This window comes from Stegostoma tigrinum, chromosome 9, assembly GCF_030684315.1.
Source record: "Stegostoma tigrinum isolate sSteTig4 chromosome 9, sSteTig4.hap1, whole genome shotgun sequence".
Lineage (NCBI taxonomy): Eukaryota > Metazoa > Chordata > Chondrichthyes > Orectolobiformes > Stegostomatidae > Stegostoma > Stegostoma tigrinum.
This window is the reverse complement of record NC_081362.1, coordinates 81,197,014-81,221,102: the sequence shown is the minus strand read 5'-3', so window position 1 is coordinate 81,221,102 and position 24,089 is coordinate 81,197,014. Positions and strand designations below refer to the sequence as shown.

Below are 24,089 nucleotides of genomic sequence, written 5' to 3'. Positions count from 1 at the left end.
GTTTCAGAGACCGACCCTCATCTGTCATTCAGGATAGAAGACTTTCATTTCTATAGCAACTTTCACAACCTCAGGACATCCCTAAGGACTTTACAGTGAAAGAAGTAAATTTGACATACCATTTCTGTTGTCATGCTGCAAAGGAATAAGTGCCAAATGATACAGTATTAATGCAGACTAAAGGTGATCCTTTTGTAAACTCACAGACAGACAGTTTTAAACAGTCAGAACTAGCTTGCAAACGCAATACAATTGACTTGCTGCACAACACTGTGAATTCCTTGATAAGGAAATATGCACATCTGCAAAAAGAACAGTATTTTACAGTACTCTTCTTTACACTAGTACGCTGAGTTAATTAGAACCACAATCAGACTGCAAAATATTAGACCCCAAACAGAAACAGAAGTTGTTGGTAAAGATCAGCAGATCTGACAGCATCTGTGTAGAGAGATCAGAATTAACGGTTCGGGTCCAGTGACTCTTCCTCAGAGCTTACGATTGTCACCAATTTGCTTTCACTCATGGCTTTAAGTCAAAAGAGAACCCTATTTCAAGAGTTGACACAAAGATCAAGAATGACATCCCAGTGAAGCACTGATGAAGCACTGCACTACCAGAGATATCAGCTTTCAGAAAGATTTTAAACTAAGAAATGAGCAGTTCTGAGGAAGAGTCACTGAACATGAAACATTAACTCTGATTTCTCTCCACAAATGCTGGCAGACCTGCTGAGCTTTTCTCGCAGTTTCTGAACTCTAGCATTTGCAGTTCTTTCAGCTTTTAATATTACAACCTAAGCTTTGTTATCTCGGTTGAAGCTGTTTTTTTTGATTTAGCAAACATGAGCCAAGATAACTGCCGAAAATCTAATTTTCCAAAGCAGGTCAAAACAACATTTCATTGAACAGACATTTACATAATACAATGCACTTACACAAATTTTGGAAAATCAGCAAGGTTTCATTGCTTATTAATATTGGAAACATTTACACGGAAAAATTAACTTCATAAGCCCCTCACCCCAAAATTACAGTATAGATTTAAGCTTAATGAGTCTCATGCACTTTGGCATTAAGGTAACTTTAATTCTTGACATATGTCTTTTACTTTCTAAATTAGTATCTTTGAAATACTTGAAGGTTAAATTCTCTGCTCAGATTCTCTGCTGAAACAATAGCTAGACATCCTTACTTTGTGTTGAACTTATCTCATATTACAACTAATGCTTTTCATGTAACACTGAGTATTATTTTAATAGATTTGTGTGCTTTTTAAAGTTAAATTGTCTACTTTTTTAATTCAATAACTAAAATAACTCCCTTTTGGGAGATAGCTAACAGAGATTATTTCAATCAGATCCTCAGCATATTCCCAGAAAATTACCATCTGGTGAAAAACTAATTAAAAATATAAAGCTTTTAACAAGAAGGATAAAATCTCAACTGGCTTTTTTCCTTCAGGTAGGAACTGATCAGGCTCTGCAGACCCAATCAAATGCCGGTGAAGTCTAACTTTCTTTACAGGAGGTTGAAGGAGTCTAATTGGGAGCTACACACAAACCACAATTAGTCCCCTCAAAGGATGTACAGACATCCTAAAGAAGCTCAGCAGCAGATGGCTTCACCCATAGTTATAAATCAAAGTTTTTAAAAATTTATTCATTTATGAGATGAGGGCGTCACTGGCCATGCCCAGCATTTATTGCCCCATCCCTAATTGCCCAGAGACCAATTAAGAGTCAACCACATTGCTGTGGGTCTGGAGTCACGTGTAAGCCAAACCAGGTGAGGATGATAGTTTCCTTCCCTAAAGGACATTAGTGTGCTTCAGAGATACCAGATGCCACTACTGACTGGAAAACTGACTGGGAGAGAGAAGGGTCTTATGCCTTTCAGAGAATGCCTGATTTAAAGAGCCTGAAGCAAATATAGAAGCCGAATTCAGAGGGAAAGGTTGGCCAAGAGAAACAGTACACAACACAGCAACATTTTGTTGGATAACAGAAATCTGAAGGCCAATGCTTTACAGCGATGACATTGACTGGTTTCTGTCTTGTGCACTGTGATAATAGAAGAATGGATACATACAGAAAGTTTTGCTCCAAACCTTTTTGCACTAGTTATCAGAATTTACAATTTAATTGATAACTACATTGAATTAATCAACCTTGAGTTGAAAGATAGCCTCAGTAACAATCGGAAATTGTTGCTTAAAAACCCATCTGTTGCACTAAAATCCATGCGGCTAATGGAAGGAAGTCTGCTGTCTCTACCCGGCCTGACCCACATGTGACTCCAGACTGGCAGCAATGTGGCTCACTCTTGGCTACCCTTTGAAACAGTCCTGTGTGCACCACACAAGCTCAAGGGCAATTAGAGATGGGTGACAAATACTGGCCTCGCTGACAATGCCCACAAACTACAAAAGAATACAAAGAATATAGGCTTTTTTTGGCTTTGAAAGTGCTGGAAGAACTCCCATGCACATCAGCTTCATTGCTGCTTCGACCCATCTGTTACTGAAACCCTCAGTAATGACTTCATGAACCTCTAGATTCAACAACTCCAACTCCACCCAGGCTGACATACCACATTTTACCCTCGGGAAAATTCAGATGATCCAACCATCTGATGATCCAGTCAGAATGAGCACCAGATCCCATTCTCCTATCACCCCGTGCTCACTGACTTACATTGGATCCCAGTCAAGAAAGCATTGGTTCATAACTTCCACTCATGGTCTTACCATTTTCTATCTCCATAACTTTCCCAGCCCCACAACTCAATGAGTTGTCTGCCTTCCTCTAATTCAGGTCTCATGTACTTTTCTATTCATAATTATTCTACCATTGGCAGCCATGTCTTCAGTTGCCTAGATCCCAAGCCTTGGAAATCTCCTTCTACATCTCCCTATCTTGCCTTCCTTCTTTAAGACACTCATAAAATCTTTGACTAGCCTTCTGAGACCCTGAGGTATGAAGTACCATGATCAGTACACCAGTATACCTCTAAGAGACATGCTCATGATTATATCATCTCCGTAGCACATAACTTGAGAGCAGAAAGGTCTCAGACTCCAGCTTAGATGGGGACACTTGAAGTATGACATTCTACGCTGTTGTAACCTAATAGCTTAGTATTAGCCCAAATATTTATGTTCCTGAGGAATGTAATGTTTGCACATATTAGTTGGTTGTGATAAATGTCTGTTTGATTTTTCAGTACCACAATATCCAAGCCCAGTTTCTTATGCTGTGGAAGATAATATAAGTGTCACTACATCAGGTAAAACAGTCAGGTGGAAACAAACTCACACCTATCCAATATAATAGTTCTATAAGTGGCTCAGTGTTATAGTTCATTTTATACCATTCCTGTGAAGTGTTTTTGGACGTTTTATTACATTAAAAGGTGCTACATAAATATAAGTCGCTGTTTAAAGAGTGGTGGAGTTTTGTTACAAAAAAGAAGCCAATTTAGAAAAGCTTAACTGGAGATAATGAGTTTGTCCTCATCTTATCAAAACTCAAGTAATACTGTCAGCTGAGCTGCGTTTGATCTTTCTTTAAAAAGGAGCACTCTTCAACATCCGTGCTGTACAACAGTGAAGAGTTTACATTACCTCCATTAAATTTTGATTGCTAAGTAACATTTTGGGAGAAAGATGAAAGGGATTAAGCAGCACTTGTGAGAAAAGGCAGAGAGCACATAACTGTTCCTTAAAAGTATGTAGCAATTTTGTTGTCATGGCAACCTTCTGACACAGACACATTCGCTACATTACTCTGACACTGAATTGCTAAAACTATTCATGGAAACACCACCTTTCCCCTCTGGAAATAAATCCCAGCTTTGTTTCACAACGTGAAACCATCCTGGCGGTCGTAAAAATAGATGCCACAGGTCTTGGCGCAAAGAAAGCTGTCCTCGAGGATGTATAAGAATCGAGTTTCTGTGAGGTCTGTCCCTGTAAACATCAGAATATTACTGACAGGCAGGATGTCCTCCATCAAGCCTCCAGACTGAAGCTGACTATTTGAAGTTGCACCAATGAACAGGAGGTGGGCCGGAAACAGGCTCGTAGTGGCGGTCAAGTCAAGATTGGGCCAGAGTGGCACGCGGTGGCATCATTGGTGGTTATGTTGGTGAGGTCCAGTGAAGACTCGGTGTAGCAGTGAGGTAAATCGGTGGAGGCAAGATGATGCCAAAGATGGGCAACTCTTACTTCAGTGGCAGCACTGCAGTGCAGGACACTCATGACTGGCCGCCAGGCCCATGGCCCATGACAGAGCACTTCACAAAAAGAACTGCAAAGTTGAATACCTTTTCTTCATTCTTTATTTTTCTGCCTTTCTATTCAATGTTTTGGTTTATTTTTCTGTGGTTTTAAAATGGCGCTGGAGAGTGGCACTGACTAGACAACACTTTTCCACTCTATTTTGCAACAAAATACAAGTGAGAATAAATAAATAAATAAATAAATAAATAAATAAACGCAGCAGTCACTGGTGCAATGAGATTAAACATTAAACACTGGAAGTGCTCAGCAGCATCTGAGAGAGGGGGACAGTGGCGACCTTTCCTCAGGACTGATGATCAGTCGGCACTGTCCACTCTGAGTTCAGAAATGAAGTGTGAGGAGTTCCTAAGAGGTTTGACGAGTTGGAGAAATGTATGCATATGTGTGTGCATGTGTCTGTATATGTATGTGCGCATGTGTGCATGTGTGAGCGCATGCACGCGTATGCGCACATGCATGCGTGTGCATGTGCGTGCATGTGTGCGTCTGTGTACGTATGATTAGATTCCCTACAGGATGGAAACAGGCTCTTCGGCCTAACAAGTCCACACTGCCCCTTGCAGCATCCCACCCAGACCCATCCCCCTGTAACCCATACACCCCTGAACACTACAGGCAATTTAGCATGGCCAATGCACCTAGCCTGCAATTCTTTGGACTGTGGGAGGAAACCGGAGCACCCAGAGGAAACCCACACAAACTCAGGGAGAAGGTGCAAACTCCACACAGACAGTCGCCCGAGGCTGGAATGGAGCCTGGGTCCCTGGCGCTGTGAGGCTGCGGTGCTAACCACTGAGCCACCCTAAGTGTGTGTGTGCATGCATGTGCGTGCGTGTGCACATGTGCGTACGTGCGTGTGCACGTGTGCGTACGTGTGTGTGCATGTGTGTGTGACTATGTGTGCGTCTGTGTGTGTGCATGCGTACGTGCGTGTGTGCGTTTGTGTGTGTACATGTGCGTACAGGCATGTGTGTGTGTGTGCATGTGTACGTGTGTGTGCACATGCATGTGCTTGCGTGTGCACAAATGTATGTGTGTGGGCGTGTGGGTGTGTGCGCGCGCATGTGTGTGTGCTTACATGTGCACGCGTGTATGTGTGTGTGGGCACATGTGTGTGTGTGCACGTGTGTGCGTGTGTATGTACGTGTATGCATGCGTGTGCGTCTGTGTGCGTGTGTGTGAGCAAGCATGTGTGTATGTGCATGTGTATGTGCGTGAGTGCGTGCGCATGTGTGTGTGTGTTTGTGTGTGTGCGTGTACGTGTGTGTGGGCGCGTGTGTGTGTGTGCGCACGTGCGTGTGCGTGCGTGTGTCATAACTCTCAACTCCTGAGCTGCTCCTCGAACTCAGGGCCAGCCTCAAACAGCACAATTTCCAAATGTACTTTGTACTGATGGAAAAAGTGCTGGTCTCACACCAGCCAAAAAATATGGAGGGCTTAAGCAGGAAATGTAGGATTTGGGGCATTTTAGCAATGGCGAATTCTCATGTCTCACTCTGGCGCTGGATTCGATGGTTTGGAATCTGTTCACTCCAATTAAATAAACAAGCAGGCAAAGGCTATCCTACTTTACTTTCTGTGGGTGAACATAAATCAGACGGCAGACAGGAAGTGTCAGGTTCCGCTCCCACCTTCTGGGAGTCTGCAGCTCAACTGCAGGCTGTGTTGTGAGTCAGCCAGTATGGGCTGTAGGCGGGCAGTTGGCAGCAGCTGGTAACACCTCTAGCAGTGGAAAGTGGCTCAAAGTGCAGCCAGTCTGCTCTCCAAACTCATTCTTGTTCAAGGCTGGAAAAAATTCCTCATCAAACGTGCCCATCAAGAGGTTCAGAGGTTTCTGAGCCACACTGGTGTGCCACGTTACTGGCAATTGGGTTGTGTGAATATTGGCCTGGGACAAAAGGGTACCCTTTGTATGATCCACCCGGAACTCTCATCTTCGGGTGGCACGGTGGCTCAGTGGTTAACACTGCTGCCTCACAGCACCAGGGACGCATGTTCAATTCCACCCTCGGGTTACTGTCTGTGTGAAGTTTGCACATTCTACACATGTCTGCTTGGGTTTGCTCCGGCTTCCTCCCACAGTCCAAAGGTGTGCAGGCTAGGTGGGTTGGTCATGCTAAACTGTCCCTTGGTCTCCATGGTTGTGCAGGCTGGTGGGTCAGTCACAAGGAATGCAGGAATAGGGGAGGGGGTGGCGTCTGGGTGGGATACTCTTCAGAAATTTAGTGTGGATATGATGGGCCAAATGGCCTGCTTCCACACTGCAGGGACTCTGACTGACTTCAGTCCCTTTGATGGTGGATGGGGAACTGTTGTTTTCCACTCCTACCCAATTCAAACTCCACTCCTTGTGTCTTTCGGAATACTGACCCCCATTTGGTCAGGCTGGTGGGGGGATGGTGTGGCAGTATTGAAATACGGAAGGGAAAGGTATCAGGTGGGGAGTACAACATCCACCCAATGCTGGCCACAGCGGCTCAACTCCCCACTTCATCGCTGCCTGAGGCAAGTAGCCATTTCTCAGCCCCACTGGCATCTCATCTGTGTCGGGCAGCTGACATCAGGCGAGGAGACCACCCGGGTGAACCCTGCCTCCCTCCCAAAGATGTCCAGGGATGGGGCAGTTCCTTGATAAGTGGTTCCCAACCCATGGAAGGGACTTTAGGTGGTAACTGCCACACTCAAGGTAGATCCTTCACCACCGCGACCAACCAGACACCCCACTGCCAAGGCCCTCACCCCCACTGACCCCAGCTCCCAAATCTACCTTGGGGTGGGGAGGTACCTCAGCCTCTCCTTGGCAAAGGGGCCACAAGACCAACCACTGTTATTGGCTGAGCTTACTGAGCTGGGGGCCCTCCGATTGGACAGCAAGCTCTGGGGTTGTCGGGGGCGGGGGGAGGCGCCATCTTCCTTAATTGGGTATGGCTGCCAAAACGCCACCCCAGGGACCCAGCAGCCATCAGAGTAAGGTTATTTCCTACTGCCTGCCCCAAAGTGAGGTTGTTTCACAAACCCCAACCACCTCCCCCAAGGGAAACATAATCACCCCAATGGGAGCCAGCCGAACTAACCCACAGCAACATATATCCATGAGAGTCGGTTTAAGCAGTCGGGGGCCCGCCCACACATTCCTCAGCAGGTTTTACTGATGGGCCAAGCACAGCACATGCATTGCTTGAAAGACCATTACAATGGCATTGGAAGAGGGGGTTCATGCACATCTTTGTGCAGAGTAGTTTGGCATGAATTAACAAGGGGCTTCCCACTCACAGAATGGTTACAGAGCCAAATGAGGCCATTCAGCCTATCATGCCACTTACCCTAGCGCCAATCTCCTGCACGCTATTTCTATCCATGCAAAATCATCCAGTGCCCTCTTGAATGTTTCAGATAAACAGCTTGTCTTGCACTATTAATGTTAACAATGTGATGCAATTGTAATGTGTTATAAATTGATTGGCACTAGACAACAGAGGCAGCTTAGGCATGATGGTTGAATAACCTCCTCCTACAGCGTAATAATTCTGCGCAGCTGCGAACATGTCCACATTTGTGTTTCTGGCAAATGATTTATTGATTTGCTATTATCGTAAAGAATCAATGCTCATGAAATTATTGCTCTCCCATTAATTCTGAGGGTGTTTGGCGGTGACAATTGAAGCTGAGTGGGATGGGTCCACTAGGTGGTCCACAAAGTCTTCTGGCCCACCATTGTGGTCCTCAGGCGCAAGCAATGGAGTACCGCTGTGATATGCCTTTATTTGATGATTTCATCAGTCAAGGTCAGTCTCAGGATTAGCATCAGATGAATGAAAGGGGAAGTCACAAGTCATTTCCTCACTTACAAAGTTATTAAAACACAGAGTGTCCATTCAGGGAGGTGCTGTGGTATATTTTAGAAACAGGACATAAATAGATCTGAAGAAAAGGCAAGGGAATAGCTTTAGATAGCGCTAAAAAAGGGAACTAACCTTGAAACTGACACAATGGACCACATAGTCTGGCTGTTGTTGCAGACTCTATGATTGTGTGCACAGAAAAATACCCGTAATGTCAAAGCATCCCAGCTTGCTTAATCCAGGTGGATTAAATATTGCAAAAAAATTACTGCTTTGAATATTCTCATCTTGACTGACCTGTTATTAAGTAAAAGTGCAGCTTGAGAAGTTATTTACAGTAGAACGTCTTTGCTTTTCCAACATTCGGGTCCGTGCTACAATTCTTGTTGTGGTCGGATTCTCTTCAGAAGTGAAGCAGTAATAAAGAAACCACAAATGATCGGCTGTCATTTTGACCATTTTAAATCTACTTAATGGTGGCCCACATGAAAGCACATCATGTACAATAGTGCATTCCTCACGGGCATCATTTGTGGAGAGGAGGAATTAACTCAGGAAATAAATATTTTGCATCTTCTGTTAAGAAAGGAATGGCTAAGAAATGAGCGCTGCTATATCAAGAGTTTTGCAGATGGGGCTGGAAGCGGCAAAGCTGAGAATCTCCATGCCTGGCAGATAGACAAGCTACAATATTATTCACTTGATGTGGACTTGAGTCCACTCAGCAGCCATTTATTCTGTACAACTCAGACAACTAACATGGCAGGAATGTATTGTGCTCTTGTATATGGAGGCTACATGCCACCTCCTATCATGGAACAGCATAGCTATCTTTGACTCAAATACCAGTAATTGGAGACTCTCAAGGCTTACATTTCATGGAGGGTTGCAAAGACTCTCGCTACTGAGTTTTAAGCCAATGTTCTTTGTATAAAACTCACCTGAATCGTTGAGCGTGTCCTATATTCACATATAACTGCAGGCAACAGTGGCAAGCGAGTCCAAACATAAGGTTAAGGTTGTGTTGACTAATCACCACCTCTTTCACACTGATGCACACCAAAAAACATCAAGCCCCAATGGCCAACAAAGTAGCACAATAACTGTAAATAATAATAAACTGATTGGATGGAAAAATAAAGGGTTTTAAGCATGAATGGAAATCATCGACCACAGAGTCGAAAATGAGACGCATAACAATCCAATAAATGACAATGGGAGAGCACCAAGCTGTTCCTCTGGCGTTTCCTTCGTAATGGACATCGCCATTGTCTCCATTAGTGGAGATGTCCCAAGTGAAAAGAAATCATTCAATGACAAAGTGACCTCTTATTCTTTCTTACAATTCACCGCGCAGTTGATTCAATGCAGGAATTAATCCTTTCAGCTCGTTACAGCAATACACTCAATGAATGCAGTGTTCATGTCATGGAAGCAGTATTGAAGTGACTGGGCTCTCAGTCAATGGTTGACTTTTGAAACATGAGACAAAAAAAAAATCAAAGCTCCCACAGTTATGACAGGCAGAAACTGATCACTCAACAAGTGACGAAGGAATCGCTCACTTTGATACCTCTGCTGCAGTTTAGTGGTTGACCTCATGCTAAATGCAGGAAGCAGTCAGTCCCCGCAGTTGTGTGAAATGTTAGATAATTAAGAAAAGGAAATTGAAGACATGCTTTTCCTGAAATGTATCCTTTGGCTGTCAGAGCAAATTCCCTGTTGAACTGTGATATTTGATGAGCAGTAAATTGAATGCAAGCTCATCAGTCCAGTGCTCTGGAGTAAGTTTCATCAAGAAAGAAGAGAGAATGTTATAGAAGCAACCTTTTAAAATCCAACATTACTTGCTGATGCTGACTCAACCACTAGCTCTGAGCATCTAGGATAATTAACTGTGTCATCTGCATCAGATGCAATTCCGACCCGTTCAGCTGAAGAAAGGATGGGAAACATTGTCAGTTTCAGAAGAAGGATATGTCAACTGTTGTGACAGACTGTTCCACCAGCCCAGTTTAACGTGGCATTACACCGCACCTGCCAACACACTGTAAAAATACACCCAAGTTACTGCCCAGGACATTCCTGTGCAAAGCGCACCATTCTAATTAACTTTCACTGTCAAGATTAAAAAGTTAAATTGCTGCAAATACTCAGGCAGCATCGTTAGAAACATTCTAAACCATTTCCAAAAACAAAAATTGCCACACAAGATGTTCAGGTATAGTATACAGCCAATAAATACTGGAATCATTTACAAAGAACAGGGGTCTGCTCGATGCAAGTCAACCCATTTGCAGAACCACACTCTGCGGCATCAATTGAAGGCACCTTCCGTGTAAATCATTTTTTTTCTTGGAGCAATGGATATCAATCAGAGTGTCACTGCCTGGGAACGAGGAATAGACAAAAAGACAGCCACTTGCAGCCGGTGACCTTAGGTCCATGGAGGGGCTTTAACTGTGCTTGAGTTTTCAACACTCTCCCATCAGATGCTGAAAAACTCATCAGTTTTTATATCTTCCTCCAAAGGGGCATAGGACTTGCTCCATGAGGTGAGCCTCGGAATATTTCAACCAGGTTTTATATCGTAGGTAGATGGAAAGCCCCTGCTATGCCTGGTCCTTGCACTGTAGGCTGACATAGAAACATAGAAAATGGGAGCAGGAGTGGGCCATTCAGCCCTTTGACCCTGCACCACCATTCGGTATGATCATGGTTCCTCACACAATCTCAGTATCCCACTCCCACTTTCTCTCCACATTCCCTTGATCCCTTTAGCCGCAAGGGCCACATCCAGCTCCCTATTGAATGTACCTAATGAACTGGCCCCAAAGCTTCCCGTGGTAGAGAATTCCACAGGTTCACAACTCTCTAAGTGAAGAAATTTGTCGTCATCTCAGCCCTGAATGGTTTACCCTTTATTCTTAGTCTGTGACCCCTAGTTCTGGACTTCCCCAAAATCAGGAACACTCTTCCCACATCTACACTGTCCAGTCCCATCAGCACTTCATATGTTTCACTGACAGCCTCCCCTCATTCTTCTAAATTCCAACAAGGACAAGCCCAGTCAATCCAATCTTTCTCAATATATTAGTCTTCACATCCCACTGATCCAGTCTTTCTTAATATGTCAGCCCTTCCATCCCAGGAATCTGTCTGGTGAGCCTTGGCTGGACTCCCTCCAGAGCAAGAATGTCCTTCCTCAGGCTGGGAGACCACAACTGCACATGGAGAGGGGGATGATGACTACAGGTGAGTCACTTCTGCTTCTGGTTTGACAGAATTAAAATGAAGTTGCCTTAAGTCAGAAATTCCTGATCCAACGCTCCTTCCCCTGAGAATGAGTAATGGAGAGTTTGTACCCACAGCGAGGTTACTGAGTTTGCAGACACAAAGGAAATGCTATTAAAAGCAGCAGCTATTCCTCAGCTGGAAGCAGATGATTTCTGCGATCTGGGTTTTGTTAACACACCAGGAGTCTGGCTGAAGAGTCCATGAGGGATTGTTCTCTTTCCATTTTCTTCTGCTTTCCTGAATCTCAAACGTTGCCACAGGCACAAAACAGAAATGCACGGCAGAAGCACACAGACAAAAAAAAATTGTGTCTTCGGGTTTCTTTTGTTATGAATTTGCTCCCAGACCCTGGCATGGTCCCAGCTTCTGATATTTGATCAGACTGCCAGGAGAGAGACAGCAGCTGCATCGAGATGGAAAACTATCCAAAACCGATTTCCTCAACTGCATCCGGGCACAGGCCCAATATAAATGGTTAGCGAGCTGGATTGAGCAAGGGCCATCAGTAACATGATCAGCCCGAGCCCCTTTCCAATGCCTACACTGTAAAACACAAACATAACAGGGGAAAGGTGATGGGGCTGTAGATTCTTCATGCCACACTCCGATTAGCCTTGACTCGATGGCAATCCTACTGTTTCACATTCAGAAGGTAATGAGTTTGTGACACTTTGCCACTGGGCAGCAGAAAGCATCACGCCCTCGAAGCATTGCTGCCTTTCGCACGAGGGACACCCACCGCAACACCCCGCCCAGCACCCCCAACCCCCACCCCCGTCCCATCTTGGGCTCAGCAGAAGGATACCATGATGTTCACTGTCGAACAGGAAAGCATTCTGGTCAATCTTTATCCCTGAGTTGATGTCACTAAAAATAAAAGAGGGAACACAGGTTGTCTGCTCTTCATTCACATTGCTGTTTGTAAGAGCTCGCATGCAACAACATTTACAGCCAATGGTGAATGCTCAAGTGAAATGTAGGAAATGCAACATCTAATATATGCACAACTAGTTTCTACCAATCATAAAACAGAAAACGACCAAATACTCTGTTTTCTGTGATGTAAATTGAGAGATAAATATTGGTAAGGACACAGAGAATCCCTCCCCTACTCTTCAGTATAATATCATGGTTCACAGGGGACTTGGATGGAGCAATGCTCTTTCAGAACTGCACTGCTGAGCCTGTCTTGTTTTTATGTTCAGTCCCTGGACTGGGTGTTGAATACTGAAACCTACAACTCAGCTAAACGTGCTACAGTCATAGCCACAGCTGGCTGTCAGTCTAATTAATACTAACTAACTATTGAACTGAACCTCATAAAGCCACACTCATTAATAAATTTCTGCACAGTGTGCTGATGTCAATGGAGTTGCAGTGTTGCACAATTCTTATAATCCCACTGGCGTTCTAAAGCTATTTAGCACTTACCTTCAATGAGATGAAGTTAAAAACAAAATTGATATACATTTGTGCACTGACAATAATTAAAGCATTAGGGTGCAGATAGCAGTAAATAATTATTGTCTTAAATTTATCCAACCATTATAATTGATTTCTCACAGTGTAACCACTGTTTTTCCTGATGTGTTGCTGCTTTACTATTCCCTTTCACTTCTGGGCTTTCATTACTTTGCTACTTCAGCTCTTGCAGTTGGTTCGTTCTCAATCATCTCCAGATTTTCTCTTTTCACATGACACTATCAGGGAAAGTGCCCCCAATAGTTTGGATAGATTTTGTAGGGGAAATGGGGCTGGCAGTGGCTCCATCCCCATCATCTCCTCCAAGTGCTCTTCCCTCCACTAACCCCTTCATCCCGATACAAACTCGACATTTTGTCTGGCAACCAGGAGCTTTCAGAACAGTTACTGACTGTCCTTCTTTACCTCAAACTATCAGCTTGACTCTCTACTTTGTTCCTTGTCCCTGACTCCTTTGCTTTTAACTTCGCTTTTATAAAGAAACACAAAAAACGTAGAAAATAACGTAAAATAAGTAGGCCATTCAGCCCTTCGAGCCTGCTCCACCATTCAAAACCATCATTGTTGATTATCCAACTCAATCGCCTCTTCCTGCTTTCTCCCCACACCCTTTGATCACTTTAGCCCTAAGGACAATATCAATCTCTTTCTTGAAAACAATCGATACTTTGTCTTCAACCACTTTCTGTGGCAGGGAATTCCACAGGCTCTGCACCCTCTGGGTGAAGAAATTTCTCCTCATCTCAGTCCTAAATGGCCTACCCCATTTCTTAAACAGTGGCCCCTGGCTCTGGACTCCCTGGTTATATATTTACCCTATCTCGTGCTGGTAGAGTTTTATAGATTACTATGATATCACTCCTCTTTCTTATCAGCTCCAGTGAATATAGTCCTAGCCGATCCAATCTCACTTCATATGTCAGTCCTGCCATCCCAGGAAATCACTCTGGCAAAACTTTTCACCCTCTTGCCATGGCCAGAACTTCCTTAAATCCTCCCTCCATTCCCCACCATTTCCACTCTCCCTCCCACACCTAGTGGCAGATGGTGAAAGGTCAGCTTGCTCATCTTCCACTCAGTTCTCTGCCGTCTCTCTCTCTCTCTCCTCTCTCTCTCCTTGCCTACACTTTCTGAAGAAAGGCAGCATTTGCTTTCAAAATTCAACTTTTCTTTAGAAACTAGAATGAGAAATGACACCACCCCACATTTCCATCTGTCTTCCACACTCACTCACGCATGCAGTCATTTCTGTCTCACAGGATGATGGCATCAGCATTAACCTTTTGTGTCACTGAACACCATTGGCAGAAGATGTCTTTCTCTCCCTCTCCTTGTCTCTCTCTTTCTTTCTGTCTCTGTCTTTATCCTTTCCTCTCTCTCTCTCTGTCTCTCTTTCTTTGTCTCCCTCTCTATCTCTCCCTTCCTTTCTGTTTCTCTCTCTCTGTCTCTCCCTCTCCTCTTCCTCAGTCTCTCTTCTTTGCTGTCTTTCTGTCCCGCTCTCTGTCTCTTTCTTTCTCTCTCTGCCTCCCTCTCTGTCTCTACTGTGGCTTTCTCTCCCTGTTTTCCAATCGCTCCATTACTTTGCTGGCTTTCTGTAAGAAGGCAACGAGTGGTGGTTGATGGAAAATATTCAGCCCGGAGTCCAGTTACTAGTGGTGTGCCTCAAGGATCTGTTTTGGGACCACTGCTGTTTGTCATTTTTATAAATGGCTTGGACGCAGGCATAGGTGGATGGGTTAGTAAGTTTGCAGATGAGATTAAAGTTGGTGGAGTGGTGGACAGTGTGAAAGAACGTAGCAGGTTGCAGGGAGACTTGGATAAACTGTAGAATTGGGCTGAGAGGTGGCAAATGGAGTGCAATGCAGATAAATGTGAGTGATTCACTTTGGGAAGAACAATAGGAAGGCAGAATACTGGATCAATGGAAAGATTCTTGGTAGTGTGGATGTGCAGAGGGATCTTGGTGTCCATGTAAATAGATCCGTGAAAGTTGCCACCCAGATTGATAAGGCTGTTAAGAAGGCTTACGGTGTGTTAGGTTTTATCGGTAGAGGGATTGAGTTCCGGAGCTGTGATGTTATGCTGCAACTGTACAAAACGCCAGTGCGGCCTCACTTGGAATATTGTGTACAGTTCTGGTCGCCCCATTACAGGAAGGATGTGGAAGCTTTGGAAAAGGTGCAGAGGAGATTTACCAGGATGTTGTCTGGTCTGAAGTGAAGGTCTTATGAGGAAAGGCTGAGGGACTTAGGTCTGTTTTCATTGGAGAGAAGAAGGCTTAGAGGCGATTTAATAGAGACATACAAGATGATCAGAGGATTAGATAGGGTGGACAGTGAGAGTCTTTTTCCGAAGATGATGACATCGGCTTGTGCGAGGGGGCACAGCTACAAATTGAGGGGTGATAAATTTAAGGCAGATATCAGAGGCAGGTTCTTTACTCAGCGTGGTAAAGGTGTGGAACGCCCTGAAACCCAAAAAGAGAAGGTTGGGTTCAAGTCAGATGTCAAAAGTATAAAAACTCAACCCGAGCCCATCCACCTCAACGACAAACAAATATGTTCATGCAACAGGCCGAATTAACAAAATATCCACAACTCCACACAATAAACAAGTAAAAACTTAGCTCGTTTGCTTAAATTTCTGTTTTGCTGGCTACAAATCTAATGAGAAAAGCATTTAGCATTCATAATTTCTTGATACACAATCACATGGCGTGGGCATCACTGGCTAAGCCAGTATTTATTCCTCTTCCCTAACTGCCCCTGAGTAGGTGGTGGTGAGCTGCCTTCTTGAACCGCTGCAGTCCTCCTGCTGTGGGTTGACCCACACTGCCATTAGGAAGGGAATTCCAGCATTTTGACCCAGCGACAGTGAAGGAACAGCGATATGCTTGCAGGTCACTGGCTGTGGATGGGAAGTTGCAGGTGGCAGGTGTAGTGATTGTAATGAGGTCAGCCAGGTGGACTTCATAGAATATGAGTTCCCTGATTGGGGCTGTTAATTCAGTCCAATCAGGGAGCCCTGGCTGACAGGTAAGAGCATGAGTGTCAGATATCCTGTTCACTCTGAGAGCTGGATCAGTGTCAAGGGATCTCCATGTGTAAAAAAGGGTGACTTGGTGACGAGGTACCAGCCTCTGTGGAGTTATTTCAGTGGTGTTCTCATGTATCTGCTGCTCTTCATAGAAATGATCATAGGTTTGGAAGGTGCTGTCGAAGAACATTGATATTGTTGCATGCACCTTGTAGACAGTGTACACTGCTGCAACTGAGAGTTAGGAGCAGACAGAGTGAATGTTTATGGATGAGATGCTGATCAAGCGGGTTGTATTTCCTGGATGATGTCAAGCTTCCTGAGCACTGTTACGGCTGCACCCATCCAGGCAAATAGAGAATGTTCCATTGCACTGTCCACTTGTGGCTCATAAATAGCAAACTGGCCCTGGAGAGTCAGGAGGTGAGTTACTCACTGTAGATTCTCGGCTTCTCACCTGCTCCTTTGGCACTGCAAGTATGTGGAGAGTTCAATGTAGTTTCCGGTCAATGGTGACTCCAACATTCTGAGACTTAGCCACTTCTTTACAGGTGCACACTCGCTGATACTTATCGTTAAATCTTGATAAGTTGAATATTCCAAGGGATTTGTGCACAATGTCGCAAAATACATCTGTCACCCTCAAAGGATTCCATCCAAAGAGGGATTTCAGTTCTTGCCTTTCCAAACAAAAAATTGATGAGAACAGACCTGTTCTTCTACGATCTAATCTTCACATTCCAGATTCCAGACACCAGGAACTCGAAGGGAGGGTGGAGGCCATTTCAATGGCCCACTACCTGAAGGAACCATGCATGAACCAACACCCACCCCTGTGCAGAAGAGAAGGTCAGGATTGGGGACCACACTTGTGTTCCTTGCAAATTCTTGCATTTTGCAAAATAGCAGCTGCTCTCTATCCTGGTGAAAATTGGGGCCAAAGCCAAACTGCTTTTGGGGAAAGCCTGGGGCCTTGTATAAGGCTTTTAAATGAGAAAATGCTGCTGTAAAATACATTTTAAAAAATTAATTTAAACTTTATTGAAATTTCAGATATTAGAAATTTCAGTTGCTGGGGAAATGAAAAACGCCTGAATGAGTTCCGAGCAACGCATGCCCCTGGTGGCGACACTGTGCAATGATATAGCACTGCTTTCTCACTATAAAATATCAGTTGGCATGTATCGCCAACAGTGACACTTTTACCTTTGAGAAACCCATTACAAAAACAAAGTGTAGCAACAAACATTTGACCAAAGATTTTCATCAAGTTAAGTGAGTTCTGTACCAATATGTAAAATCTTACACAAGTTTGCAAGCAAAGACACCACTTAAAAATAATTATTCTTTACAATAGACAAGCAAATATACTTACACGGTTTCTTAGGACATTTCTGGCATTTGTGGAAACCCCAAGAAGTACCCACAGTTCCACAGCAATCTTCTTGCTTTGAAAGGCCAGGAAGAGGTTTCCCACACTGCAAACAGCCAAGAAAGTTGGAGCTAGTTCTAGATCTCCACAGGCACCAAAGGCAAACACCAAAGGCTCAATGTATTTCTATCCCACTTCCCAAACCATTCCCACTTGTCCAATTCTGTCCAGTCAGCCTCCCGCCCAACCTTCAGACTGTGAACTACTTTGGGACAACTTGCTGCGTTGAAATTTGCTGGATAGGTGAACACGAATTGTTGCAGGAGCTGTGACACTTCCCTGTGACACGGCTGACGATCATTATTCCCCATTCAGCGCACTGATGTTTTCAGTCACACGTGTCCATGGATAACCACAAACATTTCAGACCCTTCCCGCAGTGGGGCGCAGAATGGGGAGCCAGGGCAGGAGACAATTCCCTTGGCTATTTTCACATGTTTCCTTGTTATTGGCAATACTGCACTCTAAACACTATTAGTATTTTTGTTTCCCTTTATTCTTAACGGGATGAGGGCATCACTAGCTAGGCAGCATTTATGGCCCATCTGTAATTGCCCAGAGGGCAGTTCAGAGTCAACCACATTTTTGTAGGTCTGGAGTCACATGTAGGCCAGACCAGGCGAGGATGGCAGTTTCCTTCCCTAAAGGACATTAGTGAACGAGATGGGATTTTCCTGACAATCGACAATGGATTCACGGTCATTATTGGATTCTTAATTCCAGGTATTTTATTGAATTCAAATTCTGCCAAATTGAATTGGCATCTACCAAGGCAGGATTTGAACCCGGGACTCCAGGATGTTATCTGGGTCTCAGGATTAACAGTCCAACGATAACACCACTAGGCCTTCACCTCCCCAACAGGCAGGTCTCTTGAGTCCATCTTGGTCTACAGAATTGGAAGATCCAGCACACTTCATGGACAGCATGGGGAAATATCACACAAATAAAACATTCTAATGAGAAAAATCCCAACGCCATGGTGAGGAAAAGGCAGCTTTAATGTGGTGGTAGTGGCAGGCAGATGGTGGGGGGTAGTGGGAGCTACAGTCCACTGTTAGCAATACAGCATCAAGTATTTTACACTAATATATGACCTTCTGAGTCTCTCCAGCACTTTCTGTTCTTATTAGAGACCTTCGCATCCACAAGACCTTGCTTATACTTAAATTGCTTATGAGCAAGCCCCACTATAACTTGCCTCGAAGAGGAACCCAGCCTGTATTGACAGGATTAACATTGTGAAGTCTAGCGATGATCTGGAGAGTGGTTTCAAAGTTTAGGAGGTGAAAAGATGGTGCCGACAGCCGGCAGTAACACGGTGTATAAATTCACACACTCTGTCTTTCTCATACCTCCTTCAGATGGCAGGGAGAGAAATAAGAGGAAGGCATCTTTTCACCAAACACATGCTAACTGTTCACGCTAAAGGTGAAAATATGCAATGATCACTTTTTATATTTATGTTGCACTTTCCCTGGGTGCTTCATAAACAAGTGTAAGGAAAACAAATAACAAGCCAGGAAAGGAGAGATTTGGAACAGTTGAAAGATTGGCTGATTAGATGGGTTTCAATAACATTTTTAAAAGACAGGTGAGAGCAGGATTAGTGAGCTGGGTTTGGAGATTGAATTTCAGAAAACATGAATCACGGCCACCTGCATATGTACGAGAGAAAAACCTGAAATACTCTTCAGCAAAAAATGTCAAACAAAAAAATCAGTTCTTGAACCTGACATAAAGCAAGTTCAGTTTTAGAAACTTTCTTGCTCCTGCCCATTTGAGTCGATTAAATAATCAGGCCAAAATGTGCAATTAAACTCATCAGGGATTTATGTGCATCAACATGATAGAAATTATTAATGGGTTACAATAGCAAATGGAATGTTTGTACACGAGTTTGCAGGAGGAAGCCAGAGATTGAAATACTTTCATTTTTAACCTATTAACAAAACAGACTGTAGTACAAACAGATAGAATGGGTGAGGGATAATTTGTAAAACAACTGTATCTGCAGCACATTTTCTAATACTGTGTCATCAAGCATTCCGACCTTCTGCACTTAAAGATTTGACATTCAGAAATCTGGAGTTTAGTTAGTTCCTAGTTTAATGAGCCCAGAATAAGATTTAAGGAAATGATCTGTATGAAAGTCTGTATCAGTAACTATGTTCTGCCTCCAGACATCCACAGCTTAGCCAAGTGAACATAACATAGTACCGTAACCAGTACATTTGCCAACAGCATCTAATGAAAGTCATCAGCACTACAGAAGCCTTAATTTATATTATGATGTTTAGCCACCCAGTGCAGACCACTAAGAGTTAATCTTTTTTGTGGCATCTCTCCAGGACTTTAACCTTTGAACAATTCAATTCTGCAGCTAGCAATAAGCCTGCAACACCTCACCTGTGTGCCTGTAGTTTCCTGGAAGCAGCGTCCTAACTTGGTGTGTGTTCTGGGAAAATGGTGGGTGCGAACTTGCTGATGGTGAGTGTAGACAGAATTCGGTACATGAGGGACTGAAGGACTTGACGCATGGTAAGTGATCTGCTGCTGCCTCGTCTTGACACCATTGACCTTCTGTTCCAAGGAGGAGCTGTCCACTCTGGAGACCTGGTGGATCTGCACATTTGCCTCTGGTGGGTGTTTAACATGGATATTGACTATGTTTGGAGGGAACTTCACTATATCGTTATGAGAGGAAAAGCAAAAAATAAGTCTGGTGAGTAAGCACTGCGGAAAACATTTTTCAAGTAACATTACTACATGTATAAAAGTTACTTTCAAGGTAAATATATTAGGAACCTAGGAGCAAGAGTAAGCCATTCCATCCCTCAAGATTGTTCCACTGTTCAAGATTTAAAATGGATCTACCATCACAGATTACCCCCACCTCTCAACTATCAACATTCTGTGGTATACCATTAATCAGAAACTGGACTGGACCAGCCAAATAAATGCCATGGCTACAACAACAGGTTTTAGGCTAGAATCTAGCCATGAGAAACTCACCTCCTGACTCCCCAAACTGTCCACCATCTACAAGGCTCAAGGCAGGAGCATGATGGAGCACTCTCCACGTTCCTGGATGGGTGCAGCTCCAACAACACTCAAAAAGCTTGACACCATTTGATGAACATCACATCCACAACCATCCACTCCCTCCACCACTTATGCTCAGTTGCAGCAGTGTGTACAGTCTACAAGATGCACTGCAGAAACTTGCCAAGTCTGCATGGAAAGTACCTTCAAAACTCTTGACCACTACCATCTATAAGGACAAGGGCAGCAGATATATAGGAACACTCCGACCTGTAAGATCCCCTCCAAAACACTCACCGTCTTGACTTGGAAATATATTGGCCATTCTTTCAGTGTCACTGAGCCAAAATCCTGAAATTCCCTCCCTCAGGGCACGGTAGGTCTAACTAAACTGAATGCTTTGCAGCAATTCAAGAAGGCAGTTCCTCCCTGCCATGTCAACGGTAACAAGGCATGACAAATAAATGCTGGTCCAGTCAGTGACACCTACGGCCCATGAATGAGTAAAAAAAACAAGTTTTCAATATCCTGCCTGATCTTCTGCCTCAATGCCACCATCATACACTATCCCCATACCCATTATGTCATTCATAACAAAGAACCTATTGACCTCAGTCTTGAAACTACTGAAGGACTGAACTTCTACAATCCTGGGCAGCAAACAATTCCAAAGATTCACTACTGTCAGAATGATGTAATTCCTCCTCGTCTCAATTCTGAATGGGATAATCTTTATTCTGAGACTGAGTCCCTTGGTTCTAGACCCCCAATGTCACCTCAAAGCCAGAGAAAAAGTCCTTTATGTCTACCTTTTAATAATTTTGCAGGTTTTTAATGAGATCTCGCCTCATTCTTCAACTTCCTTGTGAAGAAAATAATACACGGTCATTGTGCACACATATATCCATGCATCCAGTAGGGCATCTCTATCAAACAGTGTCTTGCATAAGAATGTGCACTACAGGGTGATGACACTTTAAAAGCAATCCATCCTATAATATTCACGGGAGTGTTGAATTACTCAACAAGTAATGTTAGTTAATTCAGCACAGGCCACCAATCAGATCCGTAACCCGGGAATCTATATAATTCATACTTCCCTGTTCCTTGCTCATATATACTTTGCTATCAGAAAAGCAATAGGTTTTTTTTATTTGTAGATCACTATCTCAAGGCACACACCCCTGTCTAGATTTCACCTTTAGAAAAATGGTTAACAGCTACCATTGTTGTGACTGCCAAACTTAGAACACTAGCAGAGAAATTTAAAGTGCAAATATGGTAACCAAACTTACATAATTAAAATAATTAATGAGAAACAAAACACAACGAGTAAAAGTATTTGCAAGATTTATTCCACTGACATTTTTTCTTATGGTTTTAATTAGCAGCACTGTTTGAGATAGCATTCCTTAATTAATTAGAATTTGCTGGCAAGTTATTGCCTTAAGTATTGTTATTATTTGAAATGCTGGAGAGTCTCATGAGATCTGTCACAACACTGTGCAACACACACTGGGGCTTGCTCTGATTATTTCTGCCTTCTAGAATCATTAATCGGCAGATGCAGAGCTTAATGAAGATACATTTGCAAGTCTAAAACAAAACCAAAATTGCTGGGAACATGCAGCAAATTTGCGAGTCTCTGAAAAGAAGCATTAATTGTCTGGCAGATCTTGAACAGAATTACATCATCCTTACAACACAGAAAGGGGTCATTAGACCCAGCTGGTTTATGGTAGTGTTTATGTTCTACACAAGCTTTCTCTCAAATCTAATCTCATCAATATCCCATCCCTTCTCTCTCTATGTGTTTATCTAGCTGCCCTTGAAATGCATTTATGTTATTTGCCCTAACTACTCATGTGGTGAAACGCTCACTGGTGAAAGGAATGTATCCCAGATTCCCAAATAGATTTTGCTGCATTCCTTGTGCCTGGATACCCTCAATCACCTGGATGGACTTTTCAGTGTTTTTTTCCTGTAAAGAGTAATAGCCAAACGATCTCCACCTACAAATTATCACCACCCGCCCTATCTGAACCTTTCAGTTGCAACACCTCCTCACCGAGTTCCACTTGCAAGAAGATTGCTATGTGAAACACTGCTCTTGTCTTCTCTCTTTTGAGATGCAGGCAGACTTTGCATGTAAACAGCTCTCTGTTCTCAAAGCAGAAATATATATGTGTGTGTGTGTATGGGGTGTGTGTGCGTGTGTGTATGGGGTGTATGTCTGAGTGTGTGTGTGTGTGTGTATCTGTATCTGTGTGTGTATGGGGTGTGTGTATGTGTATGGGGTGTGTGTGTGTGTGTATGGGGTGTATGTCTGAGTGTGTATGTGCGTGTATGTGCGTGTATGTGCGGTGTGTGCGGTGTGTGCGGTGTGTGCGGTGTGTGCGGTGTGTGCGGTGTGTGCGGTGTGTGCGGTGTGTGCGGTGTGTGCGGTGTGTGCGGTGTGTGCGGTGTGTGCGGTGTGTGCGGTGTGTGCGGTGTGGTGAGTGTGGTGAGTGTGGTGAGTGTGGTGTGGTGTGTGTGGTGTGTGTGGTGTGTGTGGTGTGTGTGGTGTGTGTGGTGTGTGTGGTGTGTGCGGTGTGGTGTGTGCGGTGTGTGCGGTGTGGTGTGTGTGGTGTGTGTGGTGTGTGCGGTGTGTGCGGTGTGTGCGGTGTGTGCGGTGTGTGCGGTGTGTGCGGTGTGTGCGGTGTGTGCGGTGTGTGCGGTGTGTGCGGTGTGTGCGGTGTGTGCGGTGTGGTGTGTGCGGTGTGTGCGGTGTGTGCGGTGTGTGCGGTGTGTGCGGTGTGTGCGGTGTGTGCGGTGTGTGCGGTGTGGTGTGTGTGGTGTGTGTGGTGTGTGCGGTGTGGTGTGTGTGGTGTGTGTGGTGTGTGTGGTGTGGTGTGTGTGGTGTGTGTGGTGTGGTGTGTGTGGTGTGTGTGGTGTGTGTGGTGTGTGTGGTGTGGTGTGTGTGGTGTGTGTGGTGTGTGTGGTGTGTGTGGTGTGTGTGGTGTGTGTGGTGTGTGTGGTGTGGTGTGTGTGGTGTGTGTGGTGTGGTGTGTGCGGTGTGTGCGGTGTGTGCGGTGTGTGCGGTGTGTGCGGTGTGTGCGGTGTGTGCGGTGTGTGCGGTGTGTGCGGTGTGGTGTGTGCGGTGTGTGCGGTGTGTGCGGTGTGTGCGGTGTGTGCGGTGTGGTGTGTGTGGTGTGTGTGGTGTGGTGTGTGTGGTGTGTGTGGTGTGTGTGGTGTGTGTGGTGTGTGTGGTGTGTGTGGTGTGTGTGGTGTGGTGTGTGCGGTGTGTGCGGTGTGTGCGGTGTGTGCGGTGTGTGCGGTGTGTGCGGTGTGTGTGGTGTGTGTGGTGTGTGTGGTGTGGTGTGTGCGGTGTGTGCGGTGTGTGCGGTGTGTGCGGTGTGTGCGGTGTGTGCGGTGTGTGCGGTGTGTGCGGTGTGTGCGGTGTGTGCGGTGTGTGGTGTGTGTGGTGTGTGTGGTGTGTGTGGTGTGTGTGGTGTGTGTGGTGTGTGTGGTGTGTGTGGTGTGGTGTGTGTGGTGTGTGTGGTGTGGTGTGTGTGGTGTGTGTGGTGTGTGTGGTGTGGTGTGTGTGGTGTGTGTGGTGTGTGTGGTGTGTGTGGTGTGTGTGGTGTGGTGTGTGTGGTGTGTGTGGTGTGTGT

At 44.6% G+C, this 24,089-nt stretch overlaps 1 protein-coding gene and 1 long non-coding RNA gene across 6 annotated transcripts in view; one reads left to right on the top strand and one right to left on the bottom strand.

Moving 5' to 3' along the window:
* ltbp1 (latent transforming growth factor beta binding protein 1) overlaps nt 1-24,089 on the bottom strand; it is a 432,638-nt gene that overhangs the window by 239,059 nt on the left and 169,490 nt on the right. For all 5 annotated transcript variants that reach the window (XM_059648686.1, XM_059648685.1, XM_059648688.1 and 2 more), the window contains 2 exons: nt 19,801-20,078; nt 17,335-17,437 (listed from right to left, as the gene is read on the bottom strand). In XM_059648686.1, coding sequence (XP_059504669.1) covers nt 17,335-17,437; nt 19,801-20,078 — 381 coding nt within the window. The remainder of the gene's footprint in view (nt 1-17,334; nt 17,438-19,800; nt 20,079-24,089) is intronic.
* The window catches only part of LOC132210019 (uncharacterized), a 47,510-nt gene continuing 43,203 nt past the window's right edge, over nt 19,783-24,089 (top strand). The window contains exons 1-2 of the long non-coding RNA XR_009446174.1: nt 19,783-19,881; nt 19,985-20,116. This is a non-coding gene — a long non-coding RNA (uncharacterized LOC132210019). The remainder of the gene's footprint in view (nt 19,882-19,984; nt 20,117-24,089) is intronic.